The sequence below is a fragment of the Cryptotermes secundus genome, unplaced genomic scaffold (genome assembly GCF_002891405.2).
Source record: "Cryptotermes secundus unplaced genomic scaffold, Csec_1.0 scaffold979, whole genome shotgun sequence".
Taxonomy (NCBI): domain Eukaryota; kingdom Metazoa; phylum Arthropoda; class Insecta; order Blattodea; family Kalotermitidae; genus Cryptotermes; species Cryptotermes secundus.
In genome coordinates, this window is record NW_019736411.1 from 329,969 (window position 1) to 353,209 (window position 23,241).

The 23,241-nt window shown below is 39.6% G+C and overlaps 1 protein-coding gene and 1 long non-coding RNA gene across 3 annotated transcripts in view; one reads left to right on the plus strand and one right to left on the minus strand.

Annotated features, from left to right (window-relative positions):
- Nucleotides 1-23,241, plus strand: part of LOC111869948 (neurotrimin) — a 265,363-nt gene that overhangs the window by 187,519 nt on the left and 54,603 nt on the right. For both annotated transcript variants that reach the window (XM_023861847.2, XM_023861848.2), the window contains exons 4-5: nucleotides 3,601-3,808; nucleotides 14,922-15,077. In XM_023861847.2, the coding sequence (XP_023717615.1) occupies nucleotides 3,601-3,808; nucleotides 14,922-15,077 (364 nt within the window). The remainder of the gene's footprint in view (nucleotides 1-3,600; nucleotides 3,809-14,921; nucleotides 15,078-23,241) is intronic.
- Nucleotides 1-23,241, minus strand: part of LOC117282746 — a 538,891-nt gene that overhangs the window by 185,935 nt on the left and 329,715 nt on the right. The gene's annotated exons all lie outside the window — the stretch shown is intronic.

Here is a 23,241-nt window from a genome sequence, read left to right on the forward strand (position 1 = left end):
CATAGTTTTCTTTAATCCTTCCAGGAAATTGCATAGAAAATATTGTAATGTACCTCTCAATTCTTTCCAAGTTATTATTCACAAGTGATCATATTACTCGACCTTATAGAGTCTGAGACACTGAGAGCATAGTAAAATAAACCGAAATAAAACGAAATTTATTTGCACATGTGTATGGGTGAACACAAAGCACTGATACAATAGCCATAAGAATATATGAGTTTATTTTTCACGGTGCGATTTGTATAAATCTGTTATACAAAATTTTGCTGCTACATAATTTTATTTGCGATTCTGTATTTGTCTGAAACTTGATCTCTGAGATTAAGGGAGGAACACAGACTGAGGGTGTTTGAAAACACGGTGTTGGGGAGAATATTTGGACCGAAGAGAAATGAAGTGACAGGAGGGTGGCTGAAACTGCGTTATGAGGAGCTTCAAAACTTGTACTCTTCTCCAAGTTTAATTAGAATGATCAAGTCAAGGAAGATGAGATGGCCAGGGAGTGTATCGCGAATTGGGAGACGAGGAATGCGTATAGGATATTGGTGGGAAAGCTAGAAGAAAAGAGACTACTAGGAAAACAAAGAAATAGGTAGGTGGATAATATTAAAATGGATGTTAGAGAGATGGAATTGGGAGGTTTGGACTGAACTAATTTCACTCAGGATAGGGAATTCTCATAGTGGGGGGGGGTGGAGTCCAGCTGGGTCCACTCGGCACGTCGGCCACTGATTGGCCTATTGTACCTGCCCCAGGTGATTATGATGATGGAGAATTTGGTGGAATGAAAATTGGCAGGGGAAACAGAAGTATTCGGAGAAAACCTGCCCCAGCGCCACTCTGTACACCACAAATCTCACTTGACCAGACCCGGGCTCAAACCCGGTCCGCCGCGGTGGGAAGCCAGCGACTAACCGCTCGAGCTATGGCGCGGCCTTCAGGATAAGGAAGAGTGGAAGAATCATGTAAACATGGTAATAAATCCTCGAGTTTCATAAAATGCTGGGTAGTTTTTAAGCTGCACAATTTGAGACTTCTCAAGAAGGGCTCAGCTCCATGAAATTAGTTATTTATATTTTTATTCGTAAGAAGAAGTTGATAATCTGAAGAAGTAGCAATGTATAAACGCATTGAAATTATTTATTCGCCGTTAAAGGTTAATATTTTAAATAATCCTTGTATATACCTTGCAAAATATGTAAAATTTTTCATATTTCTAATCAAAGAATCTCCCATTAGTTCGTTCCTGTGATATATCATTTAACAAATACGAATATACGATGTACATGTTAAAGTCAAGTATCTTCCGAGTGACATCACTGAAAGCCTCATTCACGTGACAAGAATAAGTCAACAGCTGGATTGAACTTGAAAATTGCTGTCATAAGAACGTACTCTTAGGCAGGTTCAAGAAATGGCGAGTAGCCGCTTTGGCGACCAGGCGTGTTGACGTGCCATAAATCACACGCGAAACCTAGCCGTCAGGACGTTAGGAAATAATTGTATTTGTGCGTGCAAAAGAGAGATTCAGCAGTTTGGAAGAAAAACTATATGATACGTATTGGAATTAGACGTCACAGACATGAAGCGTTTAGATAATTTCGTGCTGATCGCTTACTAAATCAGCAGATATTTATGAAAAAACATACAATTGTTCTTAAAATGGGAACGGCGACCTGTATTTTGGAAGACAGCGCATTGCGTGAAGGAGGACAAATTGTTATAATCAACAGCACGCAGAGTTTTAAATTTATCACGAGTAAAATAAGGAAGTTTGATTTCTGCGCATTATACAGAACAGTGAAATTTCCAGCCGTGTCATATAGCTGTGATTCGTGGAAAAAACTGGACGAAATAAAACAGACGGGTAGACAGGAAGGTTGAGATCTCAAATATGAGTTGATTTCTATATATTTTTATGAATACGACCATTTGTTAGGCAAAGGTTTGGTAATAATCGCCGGAAAGCCGGAATAGCAAAGAACAGAAGCGGAAGTTCATTTGCTAGGCAACGGTTCCCCAAACACATTACCGTGAGAAACGGAAAAGGAAAACTAACTGCTCGTGGTGATCTCTACTCGGTTCTCCCGAAATAATGAAAAGGAGTGCATTCGTGAGTTCAAGGATTGACTGACTGACTGACTGATTGATTGATTGATTGATTGATTGACTGATTGATGGATCGACTGACTGACTGACTGACTGGCTAGCTGACTGAGTGAATGGCTGATCAATTCATTCACAAGCCAGTTCAATGTGTGAACAGTGATTTGTCATTAGTTACTGGTCGCAGTAGAAGGTATGACACTCACAGTCCAGTAAGGAATGGAACGAGTCGTAGACAGCAACTAATTGTTAGCTTTTGTAATTTATTGTAATTGTAAAGAAGTTCCAATAAATTCCATCATAAAATCCAGAACACATTATTATACGTGGCAATATTAAGTGATCCAAGGAAAAACGACACAAAGAAAAACTGACCCAGTGCTAAATACAGAGACAAGCGGAACAAATATTTCCTGGGTGTTATCGCAATGAGCGGTCAAAGATTATTACGAAAGTATCTGAGATATGCGATCTAAAGAAAACGTGTGTTCTTTTGTCAAAGTTATTAGAACGGGTCGGAATTTGCTTTGGATGGAATATAATTACAGAAGGTGTGGGAGAGATGAGAAATGCAAGCAAAGTTTTAGTGGGGAAAGATGAAACATGGAGGAGAGTCCAAAGAGCTGGGTGTAGACAGTCAAATAATATTACAATAGGTTTTAAATACGTGATCTGTAGCTGTAGTTGGATTCACTTGACTCAGGTTAGAGACAAATGCAGGTTTTCAATGAATTCAGTGATCAATATCCAGGTTCTATAAACAGCCCATCTCAGCGACTATCAGCTTCTCAAGAATTTCTAACTATACCTCAAAATTGTACCCATTTTGATCACATATTCAGCAACACATCTCAATATATTTATGATTATATATATGTATACACAGCTGAGGATGTTCAACCACGACCGAAACGTTCAATGTTTAATATAATAAAGTGATTGATTTATTTATATAATCAATTCAATGAATTATTATATATAGCAAACTCAACGTGTTGTGTGACGGCATAAATCTCTAAACTTATACATACAACAGAATACAAAGCATACAATACCGTTATATAATATTAATCAGTTACTTAAGAAAGAATAACCTGCCAAACACACCTTCTTTGTGGCTTTACATTGCCCTTACTGTTTACAAATATCATCTGTTTCAAGGGTATTCGGTTCAAACTTTTACAACGTTGTTGGCTATCATAATCGGAGTTTTCAATTCGTCAGTCCTCCAGCAGAACGTCCGCCTGATTGTCAGTCTATCGGGCAGCAAGCTCTATCGTTACATGATTATTTTTCCAGCCCATTCGTTGCTTTTCATTAGTGTTTCTCAATATTTGTGAGACCGCGGCCGGGTAAACTGTTTTCCTATAAGACGAGGGCCAGGTATAATTGGTGCTACAGCCCTGCGGTTGAGAAACACTGCTATACATATATCTGAGACAGAACTTGAAAGAGAAGGTTAAGTTTCAAAGTGTCTGTGTCTGTCCATAGGTGGCGTGGGTGCGAGTGGACACTCAGACTATTCTGTCAATCCACCACAACGTAATAACCCAGAATCCCCGGATCTCGCTGTCATATAACGACCACCGATCTTGGTACCTGCATATCAAGAACGTGCATGAGGCAGACCGGGGTTGGTACATGTGCCAGGTTAATACAGACCCAATGCGCAGTCGACAGGGCTACCTGCAAGTTGTCGGTAAGTAGCTCCCATATCCTGATGCCTGCAGTAGCACTTGCTGGTAGTGATAAATAATTTTAAAACTCTCTCTTAAGACCTCATTCTGTATTATGTTTAGAGGGACCATTAAAGAAATTCATCAATAATAAGAGCAGTAATATGTATTGAATTTAATCTTGGTGAACGTATTCATATATCCGATTTAATATGACGGAGTGAAGTTCTTAGTCAGAAGTTAATAGTCTTTCATACTGTCACGTGGTGGGTATGTCACGCGACAAATAACTTTACGTGGGTCTCGGATTTAGCGGATCTTTATTGGGCATTCACACTTACACCTTACAATTATTATTACTCGCAGCATCGCTTAATTTTTGGCCCAATACTCAATGCGACGTCTCAACTGTCTCTCGCGGCGGCTTGCTGACTTCTTGCTGTCTTCTTCTATATCGTATGGTGTTCCAACTGACTTGGCAAATTCCTTCAACGCTTCTTATAACTTCGGCCGCTGCTATGCAATTAACCTTCGTAATAACCGTGGAGACTCATCTCCGGGGAGATTCGGCGTTCTATACGCAACGGCTCACTGTTAGAATTGCAATACCGCTGCTGTTACTTCCTATGCAACGGTCTGTTGTAGCGTTTCCATGGAAGTAACCCTTTTGGATTCCAAAACATGTGACAATATAGTTTGAAAAATACTAGCTTTTTACAGATCCAGATTCCCAAGGGCCCGACACTGTAACCGATTCTGCGCCAAAATAATCCAGCTACATCCTCACATGTTCTCCCTTTAAGATCCATTTATTTGCTTCTCTAGTGGTCTCTTCCTCCAGTTCCCTGAGTAAAATTTGTATGCTTTTCTGATATCCGCTATGTGCATAAATATTGCTTATCACTACAGGCTAGAACGCCGGAGTTCGAGTCCCAGCAACTGCAAGAAATTGTCTCTTTTCTACAGCGTACAAAATTATTCTGGGACCCAACTAGCCTCCTAACAGAAGGGTATCGGGGGCTCTTTCCTAGACAGTAAAGCGGCAGGGGCGTGAAGCTCACCAATGACCATCTATTTTCCAGGTCAAGAATGATGGAGCTATACCTCCAGTACTCCATACATCTTCATGGCGCGTTGCTTAATTAATTAAGCGCAGGAACAAATTACCTTTCTTTACCACACCGGCCTTTTTCACTGCCTTTGATTTCATCACCCAAAAAATATTTGAGAAGAATAAAAATTGCAAAACTCTTCTTTAAGCAGTTTTCCTACTGTCCTATTACTTCCTCTTCCACAGCTTCGAATATTCTCCTCGGCGACCGGTTCTGATACGCTCTCCTTTCGTGCACTCCCTTCACAGACACCCAAGTTCGCATTCATATACAGTGACAGGCAATACTCCTCACGTGGGCTCTGCGGCACTCAGTGGTAGGACTAATGACGAGCGGTATATTAAATTTCTCGGCTTCAATTCCAAAGAAGCATTTTCAGAATCCGAGTCGAAAACTTCTAAGATAAGCAAATCTACTCAGCGGCGANGGCCTCAAAATATTATAGACATATTTGAGTGCAGTAACCCTTCAAGGCACGACGGTTGACTTTGTATACTACCTGTTTCAACGTTCAAGGTATTCTGAATTTTGTTTACAGAGTATATTTATAGGTTTCATATGATTTTAAGAATAGACAGTGGTAATTTCTCGAAACAACTTTAAACTTTGTATGTTTTCAAGGAGATTCAACTTGTTGTGTGTAAGAGAATAATTTAAATTTTAAGTACGAGTATTGATATTTATTTCGGCTTCGAAGTTTCAAACAACAGGTGCCTCTCTTGTCTTTCAATTTTAATCTGAAATTATTCAGACTCTGTGACTTCTTCCTTGTTGGTCAACATAAGCTTCAGGTGGTAGACCTTCGCAGGACTACTGAAGTCAAACCAGCAACTTCCCGAATTCCAGTTTCTAGAACAATATGTGAGGAAAATCCCTATGGTCCAGTGGGCAATCGGAAACTTAATCTATACCAAGAGAGAAATGGGAGAGATACTGGAATATTTTCCAGGATGCTAAGGATGTTTCGTGGCCCGAGAAGCAGACAGTTCTCCACTTGCTTGACTGTGCTCGTCTCTGGAAGGGAAGTGAGCATCTACGTGTATAATTGTAATTCACAGTAAATTATACGTAACGGTAATCAAGCGTTAATATTAAAGAGCCCTAAAAGCATACGATACAAAATGATTTAACATCAAACGGTTCGTAAATTAAGGAGACATTCTATATTACTTCAATAGAGAGGCGGATAGAAGTGACCAGATGAGGAGGAAGAAGACGTAAGAAGATGCTGGATGACCTTGGGGACAGAAGAGGATATTTTCATTTGAAGGAGAAAGCTCTAGACTAGATCGCATCAAGTGGAGAAACTGTTTGGAAGAGACTGTGGACCAGTTGTCTTGACAGATTACAGATGAATGAATGAAATTACACGTTTTCGATTTCGTGGTCTTTATTATAACATTTAAGAACGAAATGCTTGGTCCTTAAACTCTTCTATCTTTATTCTTTGAAAATATTGTTAAACCAAACACGCATATCTCTAGGAATTTTCGAAAGGTGAGCCAATGTTATATTTTAGCGCCCTGTTGCACTGATTTAAGTCCATGATTTATTTAATCCGTCTTGCAGTGCATACACTCATTTATTTCCTTCTCTCCCTCGCACTACATGTTTCGGCATAATAATGCCATCTTCAGGTGCTTACTTATCCACGTCAAACCAGTTCATTCATATACATTGTCAAACGTTAAAAATATTAAAATTGTTCAGGATACCACATCGCTACGTCGCCCCTCACTACCAATGAGCCAATGTTTGAAGAACTGCCTCTCATTGCACATGCACGCAACCTGAAACAAAAAAGTCTTCCTTTTTTTCCAATAAATACACACATATGCCCGTGTCACAATCAAATGCCGAAATCTGACATTATTTACACTGAATGGCCATTACCAATAACGGCCATAAAACTCGAGCGACATAACGAATATTTGAGTATTGGTAACAATGTCCAACCCCCTGTGTCAGTGTCTAGGTGAATTATATTTCGGCGAAATTAGCACACCACTCTTGACTACGCCCAAAAGCACATGGTCAATGGCAAATTGCTGAAGCAGAATTTATTGAACGGTAATTATCAAACTAACGGGATAATAAATCCACGTTGGGTGCGTTCGTATAACCACGGCATCCTTTAACAACTACAGCGATGTGAATGAATATATTTAAATATTTATAAATTATAATAATTCGTTTATTTATAAGTGTGGTTTAAAAACTTTGTTAAAATTTAGAACCAGTTTGGTTCGTGTCCTTATACCGCCTCTCTTTAAGGGAAGATGAGGGCCTGCCACGTCGTGGTTCCGTTGTTTGATGAATAAGACTCTTTAGTGTCGCCCTGTTGTTTGGGACCCGCTGTGTTGTTATACTGTAGTTGTAGTACTACAGTAGTACTAATGTAGTTATTTTTTATTGCTAGTGGGGTGGGACTAAGTCCCTTGTAATGTGGCCACTTCTGGCCTATTGTACCAGCCCCAGATGTTAGGTGAGGGTGATTGTGGAGCAATTGGTGGAATGAAGATTGGCAGGGGAAACCGACGTACTCGGAGAAAACCTGCCTTAGCGCCACTATGTTCACCACAAATCCCACTTGACCAGACCCTGGGATCGAACCCGGGCCGCCGCGGTGGGAAGCCAGCGACTAACCGCTTGAGCTATGGCGCGGCCATCCTACTGTAGTTAGGCAAATCACAGATTCTTACAATGTTCTCCCAGATCGAGTTTAACTGAGGCAGAATAGCTTCGTGTAGCGGTATAATTGCAAAAAAATAAAAACGGCACAGAACAAAGAAACCTTGCTGCGTATCAGAATAATTTTGTCGCCAAGATATCTCTTAATGCCACTCTCGCAAAATTACAAGCCTGAACCACAAACTAATTCTGTCACATACAGTAATTCTGCTGTCACTGGTATTTAGGCCAGCTTTCATTTTAAAAGTGTAACGTGAGGAGTACTGAGAAAAATATTGTAATTTATGTTTATGCAATATAGAATATTTATTACTTAAAAACAATGCCAATAAAGCACTTGTAAATTTAAAACAAGACGTCATGAATATCATTATTTCATAAGCTATGTAATCATCAGCAAAATTTCTAAATTGCTCTCACATTATTTTCCACTATGTTCTTGTAATATTTAGTTAACTGTACTGTATAGAACTGTAAAAGTAAAAGTAAAGCTATCCCTGTAACAGACCGTGGAGGCCCATAGGGTTGTGAGATGTTGAGGCTCCCACATCTTCTAGACAATTGGCTCATAGATTGCGGTAAGTTTGTCAGACCAACACACCGGCCGCCCTTTACCACCAAGAATATTCCTGATACTCATTTCTGTTAGAGGCTGAGTCGACCCCAGGGCCATAGTGCGGCTGGAAGGATTAAGTCAATTGAAAAATCCAATGGCCTCATCGGGATACGAGCCCATAACCTTCCGGCTTGTAGCATAGTGTATAGGACTGTCGTATCCAAAAGTTTCCGAGTTAGACATACGGATCATAAGGATATAGAATATACTCCTCGCAAATTTTGTGCACTTTCTGCTTCATCCTGTCAGTTGCACGACTACTGTCAAGTGCTAAAATTCATTGCAATGGCGCAGCCATTTCAATCATGCTCAAGAAATCATTTACCGATGTGTTAATTATATGACGCGGTATGCCTCTTACGAAGTTGTCTGTTACTCAGCTGGTCAGAAATACCCACTCCTTTTATGAAACCAAACTGTTCGGTACCGAATATCTACTTCCCAATTTACTATTCTTGTAAGCGTTGTATTCTACTAAGGAGAACGGTGTTCCAGGTTGAAACGCCGGGCGATTCGCAGAGAAGGGAAAACCAAGCAAGAAACCAAGAGAAGCAGGAGCAAGCTGAGCTGAACTTTCCGAATACTTTCGCTGGTTAAGCATTTAACTCACTTTTCTATCCTACAGATGGAGGCAATACGTTCCTCCGAAAATTTTAGCTCTCTCCATAGTACAAGAAGCTAAAATCTGGACAGTACTCTGAATTGCCGTCGCTATGAATACCTGAAATTCAATTAATATTATCTTCTTTGCTTCTGGTTCCCCAGAAACTTCTTCGCTTTTTCCAGCCAAAATTGTGTATACTTTTCTCATATTTCTATGTGTTCCACATATCGTACGCATCTTCCCTTCTTCAGTTGATGATCCTGACAACATTAAATCCGATCACAAATTATGAACTTCCGTAACACGTAAGCTTCTGCATCAAGTTACTTACTCCATTGTGGTCCAGTACTCTGAACAGTCATATAGTATAAAAAAAAAAGTAAAGCTATCCTTGTTACAGGCCGTGAAGGCCCATAGGATTGTGAGACGTTGAGGGTCGCACATTATCCAAACAATCAACTCAAAGATGACGGTAAGGTTGTCAGCTCTACGGGCCGGCCGCGCTTTACTCACCAGGAAAAGTACTTAATTAATTCATGTTACTCATTTCTGTTAGAGGCTGAGTAGACCTCACGGCCATAGTGCGGCCAGAAGGATTAGGTCAACCGAAAAAAAATCCTATTACCTCATCTAGACTTGAACCCGCGACCTTCCGGCTTGTAGCATAGTGCCTCAACCAACTACGTTACCTAGTGAAATCAATTTTGATGTTACGAAATAAGACTTGCGTTACTCATCTGATAACGTGGGGCTTCTGATCCTCTGAGCCCCTTGTGACATTCTCCTATCCAGGTTAACGAACTATATGTGATCACACGTCTCTTTTGAGAGGTTATAATTTGTGTTCCATATTCAGGCCACAGTTTTCAATCTTCTTTCAAATACCAATTATGACGCCTGATTTTCCTCAGTTGCAGTAAACTAAGTCCCGAGAGAGTACAGTGTGGACGCACTTCGTGCGAATTTGAAATAGTTTGATATAACAAACATTAATAAATCTAAAATTATGCGCAAAGCTTGGGGTATTGCGAATACAAATAAATTCGGCACGAATCATGCATTTCTCCAAAACTTGCGCTGAATTATGCGAAGTCTTCGGGAAGGTATTCTCAAGTAAAATGCGACCGCACTGAACCAATACCGGACATGACCAAATTCCTTCTAAATTCTTTGAAAATCATCATAAACAACCAAACTATCTTCAGACATTGATGTATGAAGAAGAAATGTAGTAACATTTCTAAAGAATGAATCTTTATAGCTATATTTTTGAGTAGGAATGTATCGGAGTGTAAGATACATCACTGCATTCAAGACATCAGCCATAAAACTTGTTCGAGCAAGTGGAGTCTTGTATCCTGTTACCTCATTTCAGCTTGTGTTCAGTACTAAAGCTGATGTGTCAGAGTGTCACGGACCAGCGATCACGATTTTTGTGTTCGTCTTTTTGCAGTCCTCAAAGTACGGACATATATCAATTTGCCATAAAACGTGACTCTCTAGTCAATAGATTTCTGAAGATAACAGTGGTGAAATTATAGACTCATCATTCAAAAGTTGATATAAACTGCATACGAACACCCTGGTTATTATATTGATCTCTAATACTAGTATCGTATGGCAAGAATCAGTACGTCTCCGTGCCCCACTGCAGGCATGGGAATGGTCTCTCTATACCCAAGAGTAAAACATTATATTAACAAGACGGCAGGAATTATTATCTCCTCAAAACACAGAAATATAATTATTGGGAAAATCAATAATCAAATTTAAGAGAAGATTTAAAAATCAGAGCATGAAATTTAAAGCAGAATATCATAAATTTCAATCTCTCCTTGAAGCTAGCGATTGTACGTAAGTATATTTGGAATGTCACTGATATACTTTATGTAGGACATGCACTGTAATACGTCAGCACGACAGCCTTTGCTTACAAACAAACACATTCTGACATAGCAATCGGTTATCAAAGACACATGTTGCACCACGCCATTGCATCGGTCCTTATATCAGAGACACACTACACCAGGCATGTCCAACGCGTCGATCGCGGGACAATTTTTGGTCGATCTCATAGGCCTATAAGAAAACTATGCGTGAAAATCATGTAAATTAACTTGTACATAATATAATATGATTATATTCAGATTTTGAAGGGAAAATACATGTTAAAGTAGTCTGTACTTTTAATGTATGTTGCTTTCACAACAAACATCATGAGCGTGTTATTTTTACCAATATTTTTGCTTAAATCGAGGTATGGCGATTGGAGGGGCTGGTAGATCACTGACAGTTTTGTCACTAAAAAGTCGATCAAAACCTGTTTGAAGCTGGACATGCCTGCACTACATGAAACTATCCAACCCGGCTGTACGTCTAACAGAAAAGCATTAAAAGGCTTTCCTTGAATGTCCGAATTAATTTACAATTTGTTAGCACTAACCGAGAGAGACTGCACGCGGAATGCGAACACACAAAATAGACACGTAAAGTGCCCATTTGATATAAAAAGATATGAAATGAAATGCATACACAACTAATAACTCAGAAACAGTGGAGCACAGTTATACTGAAACAAGCACTATACATGTGTAATAAAAGTTGTATCGAACCTAATTCAGCATTCTTTGTAAATTTCATGCTTTTATATGTTTTACCAAAATTTTCAAATACAGTACAGATACCTTTAACTGTCTTGTTTAAATGGACTAATGATGACAGTTTATGTAAAAGCATGTAGTTTATTATTAAAATATATGGTAAGATAATGTTCCAACATAAGATTTTGTGACAATTAATCTTACACCTCAGTTCTATTTACCTTTATCAATAAAATCATTGAAATTAAGGAGTAATTTCAGGCAATACAGATATAGGGTGTAGGGCTTCAACATTTCGCTGACAAGCCGTCAGGGAAGGGGGCATTAGGGTAATTTATTTCACTGTCATATTTTTCAAAGAACTCTTTTTCAATGGCTACAGTATTTATGCCAAAATACGGGTAATCAAGCGATAAGTTGACGATCGTTTTATAGTATAGGAAGCCTCGATATCTAAACAAAACCGGGATGAATAATACAACCTTCTCGTAGATTTCCAGGTTAAACGTCACTAGGGAATAAACGTGCAAGGAAACTACAAAAGAGATAGTGTCAAAAAACATGGGGAATGATAATAGAAACTGTCATGAACAGGAGAGAACGTGGCCCCTTGTGCTGTATAATTTAGTTCAAAATTATCTAGCTCTGTTCATATCCATGTCAATTTATTTTCGAATTGTAACAGGATGTTTTGTTCTCGGCACGTCATCAGCGCTAGATGCTATCGCTGTGCCAGTCAATGGATGGCGTTGGGACAATACACGGTTTGGAACCCTTCTCTTGTTTTTCTTTCGACCCCGTTTTATTCTGCCACTGTTAAGTTGATGACAACCAGCTACATATCTCTCTGTTGGCGAAACAAAAGACTGTAAGGCGTGGAATCTGTTGACATAACATGGATAGCCGTTAGAGTTGAAATTCGAGTAAACCGTAGGCATATATGGTATATGGTATATAGAATTGGCATCAATGATCATTGCAAATTCGTAAATTTACTTTGAACCAATTTGGCAATATACAATATCCGAATACTCAGATGTTAAACTGTAACTCTGAAACTTCATATTACTTCTTGGAGGTTTTTGACATATGCACTATCCTTAAGTTTACACACATCAAGTTAGTAAACCGGTTACATGAATAAATTTTACAGCAATTGGGATTTTCTTTCACAATAAACTTTTATATAGAATTATTTGTAAAATTCATAAATGGATGTCCTACAGAGTGGAGTCATTCAAAACTCTGACGTATAGTGTCCCTGAACTTGTTTCACATATTTGATTTTTTGAAAGCACAGGACACTTCGTGTTTTGCAAAAATGTCGTCATTTTCACGACCGCAGTGCCCCTGGCTACAAATCAGTGCAACTACGCACATGTTGATTCAGAACTCCGAAGATTCTAATCTAAGATCTGAAATTTCGGTTACACTGATTGTTTCAACAAAAGAGGAACAAAAATTAGATAAATTCGGAATTATGAAGCTCGTCTTTGCTTACTTTGTATCACAGCAACGGTTCATCAATTGGGGTATGGGGAAGTATTTTTGGAAATAAGTCGGGTATAATGAGATACAAATATTTGTCTTCTGAATTTATATTAATATCCTTTACATTTTACTGATATTTATAGCTAAAATTTAGGCAAACCAATGATCCTCATCTAATCACTTTATCTATAATCCCGTTGTTTCGGCATTAACTTCAGCTGAACAGTTGCAACAAGTTTAGCAGTAAGTGGTAATAAGAAAAGAAATCCCGTTACAGCGTTTTTTGGTTGGGCCTTGGCCGCTTTCTTAGTTTCTTGATCTTTTACACAGACGGTACGACTCCTTGGACAAGGGATCAGCCCTTCACAAGGCCGGTACCTACATACAGAACAATAAAAACGCAGAATAAAAGCACACAGACATCCATGCCTTGAGTGGGGTTCTAACACACAATCCCAGGTTTCGAGCGGGCGAAAACGGTTTATGCCTTAGACCGAGCGACACTGTAATCGGCCCTGTACCAGGCTTTTTTTCCTTGGCACTACAGCCCCAGTGGGCCTAGGCCTACCGCCATCAACTTCTCCGTTTCCTTCTGTTTTTCTAGATCTTACACATTCGGTAGGACGCCTTGGGGCGATGATCAGCTCGTCGCAACGCCTCTACCTGTATACAAACACAGAAAAACGCACACACACAAACTAAACATCCATGCCCTGAGTGGGATTCGAACCCACGATCCCGGTTTCCAAGCGAGCGAAGACAATATATGCATTAGACCGCTCGGCTACCGTGACCAGCTGTATCAGGCTTAGAGATACAAAATTAACTTCTTCTCTTTGATTAAAAATGTCGGTCTGCGTTAGTCGGTAAGCAAGACCTTGGGTGCTATTTGTTACCTCTGCATCTAATGTCTCATACTCAGGCACTCTGAGAACATGTATTTGTAACAGACTACTGCATTTTCTTCTATTTCTCTACCGTTTCATATGCGTTATTTCTCTATATATGTATTCTATTACATCTTACCTTCGTTTATGTCTCTTTCTCATGCAAAAATATTTTTATAACAATCCATTAAACACCTGTTGCTGATTTTTTTTTTTAATTTTCCGCACTAAGAAACCTGATTCTTGGCCTAGGCGTTTTGAACTCATATTAATCGTCACTGTTATCATCATTTTTCTTGTACTTTTGTTATTCTTGCCAATGCCTAGTTAAATTCATTCCTCTTATTTTTTCTGAATTTATTTGTTGGGAATAAAATGAATATTTAACACGCTTTGTGTATTATATATTATACATAGTTAATTTTTCTTCCATACTTTTTAAATTTACAACTCAGATCTAATGTACTAATTGTAAAACACGACATAGTTAGATGAAATAGACAATTAATCCTAACTGCTGCTTCAAATAAGATTTATTAGTATATAGGGCTTGGCCACTAATTCTCCCATAAAATCCCTCGAAAGTACGAAGTAAAAATTTTGACAGAGCGGGAGCTTGTGTAACTAAGATGAACGTATGGAGCATGAGACAAAAGAGAATTAGAAACACTTACTAATAAAATCCTTCTGGCTTCAAGGTTTCTCCAACGATGTGCACTGAAAGGGAGAACTGAGAAGTATCGTGTCAACTATAAAGTGAATCAGTTAGTAAAATTAATTAATTTTGTTTATGATCTATAAGCGCCTTCGAAATCCTTCTCGGTCTGCTGGATAACAGGATTCCAAAATTCACGTGTCCACTTCCCTGTGAAATTAACGGAAATTATTTACCGACTCAGTAGCTAAAGTTGTTTCTTGTTGGCTTATCAGAGGCGATTACCATCTGGCCAGAAATCGGGATATGCAATACACTGCGATTTATCAAGGGATCTGAGAGTGCACTTGCTCACCGACGGGGAAACCAGGGAAATAGCTTCCAATACAAATGCATAAATCACGGAGATGTGCTACTGAACTTCCATTTTTCATGAAGGGGAATCCAGTCACTAAAAGCGTGTGTTATGATCTGTTACAGTTCCCCCCAGTATTGTGGACCGGGAGACGAGCACGGATATGGTAGTACGCGAATCTGCCAACGTGACACTTACTTGCAAGGCAACGGGCTACCCCGAGCCCTACGTCATGTGGCGTAGAGAGGATGGCAAGGACATCAACTACAATGGCGAAAATGGTAAGGGCACGTGCAAAACACTGCGATGCAGCAGCCAGTGAGGATAGAGTCGAATAATACAGAAACTTCTGAAACTCCTGGAAGCATAATTGTACGTCGATTATTGAATATACGCGCAAATTTGTGTACCAGAAACCATGTAAACAAGGTTTCAAAGCCCTTATGTCTCAGCGACGGCCAGTGGAAACTAGCTGTGTTGTTGCTTCTTCACGGACTTGTATTCAATTAAACACAAGGACAACTTAATCTTTGTCTTATAAGCAACCGACAATAAATGCCAGTTACTAAAAATGTCACAGTTTTGTATTGTTTTCTTATTTCTCGGTTGACATACTTTCCTGCCCGAAGTAAGGCCAAAATTAATTTCATAATATTCTAGCTAATCAGACTTGAGTCTCTAAGAATTCTCTTTCCTCATGAACACGTCAGGCAATTAGTAAAAGTAACTTCAAAGTATAACAATATAAAACACCTGTAAAACTCAAACTGCTAGGACTATTAATACGGCCTTCAACCGTGCTCATTCTGGAATTCTATGTCCGCTTGCCTAACTACGTCCTTTTAACCAGTCAACGTAGCGCGTAGTCTTATATCTGTGGCTACAGGCGGACACGAAAAAACATCAGGTGATATGAATCCTATTACAGATTGTATGACGGAGGTACTCCTATCGAACACTACACGGGATACCGTTACCGTAAAGGATATTTTTACGTGGTTTAATTCAGTATCTCCAGGCGAATACCGGATTGGCCTGTAAAATATGCCACACCGCCTCCTTCCAAGTCCTTAGTTACTTACCATCCAGTATTAATTTTTCTTATCACTTAAGGCTATAAAATGCCTACAGTTTAAATAATGTCAGTAAGTAACTTACAAATCTCTCTATAAGTGTCCCTACTTCCTAGGTGAATAGTTCGACTTATGAACTGAGAGTGCATAAGTTGGTCAAGAAATTTATGACTCTCCTAGAATACGAAAATATATCTTATTCACAGACTCTCTGCTGCACGACAAACCAATCCGCACCCTTGCATTCCACTTCATTCCGATCTACTTTAATATTATCCCTCATGTACACTCTAAAGGGTTCTGACGGTGATGGATGACACACAGAATTACTGGGTTTTTGGACTTTTTCCATTGTCCGGAATTCTAGGCAATAGAGAACACGACGTTTCGGAAACTGGATCTGCTTCCGTCTTCAGTTGAGAAAGAGAGACACCTACTCAGTTGGGCCCCTTAGAAAGAGCTAATGTCTAGAGTGACTGAGATTAGCTCTTTCTAAGGTGCCCAACTGAGTAGGTGTTTTCATATCTCACCTGAAGACGGAAACAGATCCAGTTTCCGAAACGCCGTGTCCTCTATTACCTAGAATTCCGGACGATGGATAAAATCCAAAAACCCAGTAATTCTGTGTATTATCTCTCACGTATTGAAACCACTACCTACGTCACATACATTTTCCGACGGCCTTCTAACGGCATGGATTAAACAGTATGGAATACCCGTATGTTGTGAAGGTTATAACTGGTTTCGAGTTAGCAGAATCAGATTGTCCCTTCTTTTCCCCGGGAGGGGGGGGGACTGATAGTAAAGTTAAGTTATTTGCATGGCTCGATAATTTCAAGGAAGATCCTCTATATTAAGTTTCCCAAACACAGGAAACACAGGATTGTGACGGGCGACATATAGTGCAGAATACCATGGCTACTGTACAAAGGCTCCGATACTGCATAATGTTCTTTTAGCGACGATCCATGCGTCGGGGGTTAGTTTCCCACTTCCGCCTTCTGTCACACATTTATCTATCGCGATTTATCATTTAGCTGTCCTATTATGTAAAGACACGTCGTCAACAACATGTGTTATGACGTCTTTCAAAAATGAATGAATGGAGGAAGTGACCTGTATTATTATCTCGAAGTAATGAGGAGAACCACTTTACCAGCAACACTTCAAGTTGAACGGTTTCTTCTGTAGAACAGGTGAGGCAGTCTCACAGCTGAATTCAATAATAAGGTCATAGGTTCATACACAAATTGTTCGGCTTAAAGTAGTCAACATTCTTCAGAATTCTATTATGATCTGTTACATTTTAGTGGGATTCTTTTACAGAACAGAAAAGAGTAGAGAACAGTAAAGAAATATAAAAATTAGAGCATCGTTTAGCATCTCGCGTAATAAGCGTTAAACAGTTACATAAATATGTAGCGAAAAGTCTCATTGTGTATCCAAAATTATTTTTTTGGAAATAAATTGATTATTTAATTACAATTTTAATATATACATATGTATATGACTAAAAGGGGATATCAAATGAATGAAAGGAATTAGCATGTATATTCACAATTATTACCGCCGTGGGGCAGCATAACGATCCCTTTATGCATTAGCAGGTTAGCAAGAAGGAAACAGTGTTGAACACGATACTGCGATGTGCGCTACGTAACCTGTTAGAAACAGCTTTGGATATGCTTTATTCACCATGAAAACGGTTTATTGTCGCCTAGCAATCTAATTAAAGGCACAGAGTCGAAAGGATGTTATACACACACACACACACACACACACAGGTCGGATCAAACTCACTGTCACTTTGATGTGCTTTGGAGAATTCATAAAAATAAAATACCATAATAATCTCTTTGCTTCGTTCATTCTCTGGAATTCTCATCAGTGAATGTAGTAGCATGTTTCATTGAGTTCATCTGGCATATAATTCCTCTACCGAGGAAAACAGAGCAGAGCGTTCTCTCTCAAGTCACAATAAGTCCTATAATAACAAAAGTGTTTACAATCATGGCCACTCAGTTTGTTGTGTGTGCCCGTTATCCTTGTTTTCGCGCTTGAGACCCTACTGCTTCGCATGTAATAACTACGATGACCAACGTTTAGTCTCTTTTCTATATGTCTATAGCTTTTGAAATATAAACTTGAGAGAAGGAACATGATATGCGCCTTTGGTAATGGCGGATTATCCGTGAATCTCATTTGTTCAGACTGCAATGTGATGGAATATTGGATGTGAAATATCTGAATTGGAAACCCGATCAAAACGTGTCCCACTCAGTTCTGATGTGAATGTCTGACAGTGTAGTGTCTCCGTTAAATTATACTAACGAGGACTTTACAAAGAGCTGTTCTGATGGATTATCGAAAATCTCTTTATGTCACCTTCCGAATTAATGGAATGTAAATATTTGAGTACTGAAACATCCTCTTTCATTAAAGCGTTCCTATTCATGCGAAACGCTTACAAATTTCAAACGGAAAGCAAAATTTCATGATACCTGAAGATAGTAATGACCACCTGCTGCATATTATACGATGGGGTACCCAAAAGAAACCGAACTAATTTTTTTGTGGGCAGAGCTTTTGTAGTACCGCGTTTTGCCGCTATGAGCGCATAGAGCTAACATTCCTGAGTCGATAAGCCGACTACCGTTGCTTCAGAAGGTAAGGACTAGTTTCGGCAGAGTTTATAGTGACAGCTCTTTTGTGTGATCGTCGTTTTTGCAATGGCCCGAACACATGAAAATGTTGAAAAAATTCGTGAAATCATCAAGGAAGATCGACGACGGACCATTGAAGAAATTGTGGAGCTGTCGGGAGTGACTTGGAGCTCAGTTCAGCGAATTTTGACAGAAGATTTGGGAATGAAAAGGGTGGCTGCGAAATTCGTTCCATGACTGCTGACTGCTGAACAAAAACAAGGTCGCATGGAAGCATGCTGTGCTTTGAAAGAAGAGCCCCGAAATGATCAAAACTTTTTTTTGTTTCCTCGACTGAAAAGAGACATGAAAGGAAAACGTTTTGCTGATGTTGCTGAGGTGAAGGAAAAAACGACGGAGGCGCTGTCAAGCATCTCAAAAGATAAATTTAGACAATGTTTTGGAAAATGGAATAAAAGAGTAGACAAATGTATTAGTGTAAGTGGAGAGTACTTTGAAGGGGATTGAAGGTTTGTGCTTAAAATCTGAATAAATAAGTTTAAAAAAAATAAGTTCGGTTTCTTTTGGGTACCCCCTCGTAACATATAATTCAAACCAAAGACGATAAAAATTACCAGTAACATAAAAAACAAAACAGGTAATGTATACATACTCGTATATATGTATATTCTATGTTGTCATGTGTATGGGTGACTACAGACGGGGTTTGGATTGGTAATCGGATTTATTGAACTCTTATGTATCCGTAACTGCAAGTAATTATAAACGATTCACTAATTCACACACTTTGCTGTATAGTACACGCTTAAGTCTTCTCAGCCTGCTGTGTCTTCACCAGAAGGGTAGACCCTTCCTCTGGGTCTTCAGCTACCAGTTTCTCACATCAACAGCTCACAACGACTATACTCCAGCCGTCATCTCACTCACTCACTCACTCACTCACTCACTCACTCACTCATCAACCAACGTTTCACTGACTCTGTCTACTAACTCTTTACTAACTGTCCTGCTTATAACATCTTGGCACGGACCGAAGGGAAAGCACTCTTCATCTATTGCTGTTTACTGACCGTTGCCTAGTAACGGATATACATACCAAAATATTATTACTCTTCTCCACAGCTTGAAATTGTGGCATCATAGTTCTATTGCAAGATTGCATATTTCAACTTTTCATAACATTCTATAACATTCTAAATGCATAAAAGATCAGTGGAAGGAAAGGACTACTTGGAAGATCTAGACATACTTCGGACGATAATATTAAAACTGATCTAAAATAAATATAGTATCAGGGTGAGAAATGAGTTAATGTGACTAAGAACAGTCATATGAGGTGGTTCAGGGAATAAAGGCGATTAACCTTCGGGAATATTTCAATGGCTGCGTGACTAGTAGCAATCCATGAAGGACTTTGCCCCATGCAGTCAGTTGAAAGAAGTCAAGTTTGAAAAAAAAAATGTATAATTCTCATTCGACCTATCACTAGTCAGATTTCTTTCACGGGAATGAATTAGATCAGTGGTTTCCAAACTATTTCGGGCCACACAGCCCCCTTGGTTTCATAAAGTCATCACCAGTACCCTCTGCCCTACCTTACTCTACAGAATAGAGGTTTGAACAACCCACTAAGGAGGATAGTAACAATAAATTAAGATACCACATTTAGTAACTACTTCATTCTTAGTAAATTCTTAATGCGATGAATGGGCTTAATGAAATGTTACCAGGTGCTCAATGTCTGGTCTAAGTCATTTCAATCGTAAATAAGCGAACAAGGCGCTCTGACGGTCCCACCTTCAGCGCCCCCTAGTTATCTCCAGCCCCTTTTTGAACCACTGACTTAGATGTTCAACCTAAAGGAACAATTTAATGTGAAGACATAAATAAAAGTTTCGAAAAATGGTATTAGAGACAAGAAGATCTCCCCCATTAGCATACATCAAATCCCATGTGCAGGGGAAAGAATTCTATGCAGAATAAAACTGGTGAATTTATTTAGAATGTGAGTGGCTGCTATGTTTGTAAGATACTAATATGTGTGTGGTTTCTTTGGCCGCTGGAACTCTGCGTTTTATTCACCGTACCCCTTTATTAGACCTACTTGTAGAAGCTGTTTAGTTCCTCACAATTTGTCTCTATTATAAGGTATAAACTGTATGGAATCCCGCCAGCAACCTTTCCACATAGTACTTTGCGCTAGCAATCCCGCACAATATTTCATACCGTTGGTTCTTGTTAACATTTCCCATAATGCACGAGTATCGCTGAAACGCCCAGTATTCACAAATTTGAAAACACTCTAAATACTGCATCCCTAGACTCTTTTGTGAATTTCATAGGATAATGTAAACTTAAAAAAGAATGCACAACATTTGGTACTGCATCCGTCTTCCATTTTATTGCCTCTTTTCTATCTTCAATTTGCTTACCAGTAACTTCTTTCTACCTTGTTCCTTTTTATAGGTTAAAATTAAGCAATGATAATTGATTGGTAGACTTCTGGGACACCAGTTAGTGAAAACCAGCCTCAGTAGCTGTAATGAGAAAAGGTCATGAAAATGGACAGGAATGTTATATGTGATGTCATTATGTCTTTCCCTACTCCGTGGCTTGTAGTCCTAAAGCGACCGCTGCTTGTCGGTGAAGTTAGTGCCAAATTTTGCGGACAGAGGGTGTCGCGTGGTCAGCGCAACGGATCCCAGCGGCCGTTAATAACGATTCTATACATCGGAGCCGCCATTTCCTTGAAATAACTCCTCAATTATCCTCAGGAGGCTGAGTGGACCCCGTTCCAGCCCCACTAGTTCTAAAAAAAAAACCCTGGTAGCGCTGGGAATCGAACCCGGAACCTCTGAATCTGTAGCCAGAAAATCTGAGGCGGTCCCTACACGTGATATTTGTGTGCTGTAATCTATATAAGCAATTTCCATTGCCTTGCGGACACAGATGTGCCGCAAAAAACCGAGTACGAACATTAACAGAAGCTTCGCTATGCCACTATTCAAGCTTCCATGAAGACCTGAGAGTGTACGTTGTGAGGCAGGATTTGAAATAATCCATGCCTTAAAACACAGCCACATGGCCGGTAAGATCATGGGAAATATCCCAGGTAATTTTCTGCAGTACGGAATTTTAACGTACATAAGTCGGTCCTGGAGAGGGTTCTCCGTAAACTAACCAGGCGTCCCACGGGAAGCAACTTCCCCTTCCACTCCCAAGGCCATGGAGCTAACATAGACTCACTAACCAAGTTACCAGCTGCTTCCCATGATTGCTTCTCCGAGGAAACGGAAGGAACGAAAGGAAGGAAGAATGAAAGAAGCAGTAGTGGGAAAGGAAGAATGAGAGAAGAAACTTAAGAGTCTATCCATCGCGCACTCTCCTTCTCAAATCAAATTTACAACAACCCGATTACATGAGCAGGTGGAGGGGTATGTGCTGCAAACCAAACGCAAACAAATGTCTACTGTATTGGATCAGTTGTCCAGGGAATCGCCTTCAGTACACGAAAACGAATTTTTATACACGAAAATCAGAAAAAAAACACTGTCGTGATACTCCACTCCAAGAACATGCATGTCATGTTTCCACCACGCATAACCAGAAAGTCAAAGAGAGATCAGGTCACGTATGATAACACGTTTGTTGTCTTAAAAACGTTATCTGTAAAACAAGTTAATTTACTCAATATATCGTTCTGCGTCAATATTCTCACATAAAAAAAAACTAAATGGCTTGAGTCCGCAAGAGAACTTTACCGACCGAGCGAACGCCTCTTGTCAGCGAAGTTAGTGTCAACTTTAACGGATAGATTGTGTCGCGTGGTCAGCGCGACGAATTCCCCACGGCGGTTAATTTCGGTTTTCTAGACTGGAGCCGATATTTCCTTAAAATTGCTCCTCAATTATCCTCAGGAGGCTGAATGAACCCCGTTCCAGACCCACTACTTCTCGTAAAATCTGGTAGCGCCTGGAATGGAAGCCGGACCTCTGGATCTGTAGCCAAGAACTCTGGCCACTAGACCACAGAGGCGGTCTCCACATTCTCACATATTTCTCTTAATCAATACCGAAACAAACGTTTAAATAAAACAGGTTTTTATTCAAATCATTCATTGTCACGTAAATACGATTTATGTTCGTTCATCAATCAGAAGTTATTCCAACAAAGAGAAGAATTGCATTATATTGCATGCTGATGCGAAAAGTAGAGTTGGCTGCTAACATTGCAAGGTTATATACATATCATGAATATAGCAGTAAGTTCAGGGAAGAATTCGGTCGATTTTTTTCGTATAAATTGCTCCTGGTCCTCATCAGCACAGTTATTCTTCGTTCCGAGTCAATGGGACACATGGCCATAGATTACTCTCTGACGACTCTGGAAGTCATGCAGTTATCGCTGACTATTCACATACATTCCTTTCGTAACGCGCAGACTGCATGGAAATCGACGTGTCCAAAAATTCTTCTAATGTTCTGTGTGCATTTTCTGCCGCAAGAACATGTTTACCGGGCCCCTGTCCCTTGTCGGCGAAGTTAGTGCCAACTTTAGCGGATAGAGGGTGTCGCGTGGTCAGCGCAACGCGAACACACGACCGTTAATTTCGGTTTTCTAGACCGTAGCCGCTATTTTTCCATTCAATTGGCTCCTCAGTTAACCTCAAAAGGCTGAGTGGACCCCGTTTCAGACCCGCTACTTCTCAA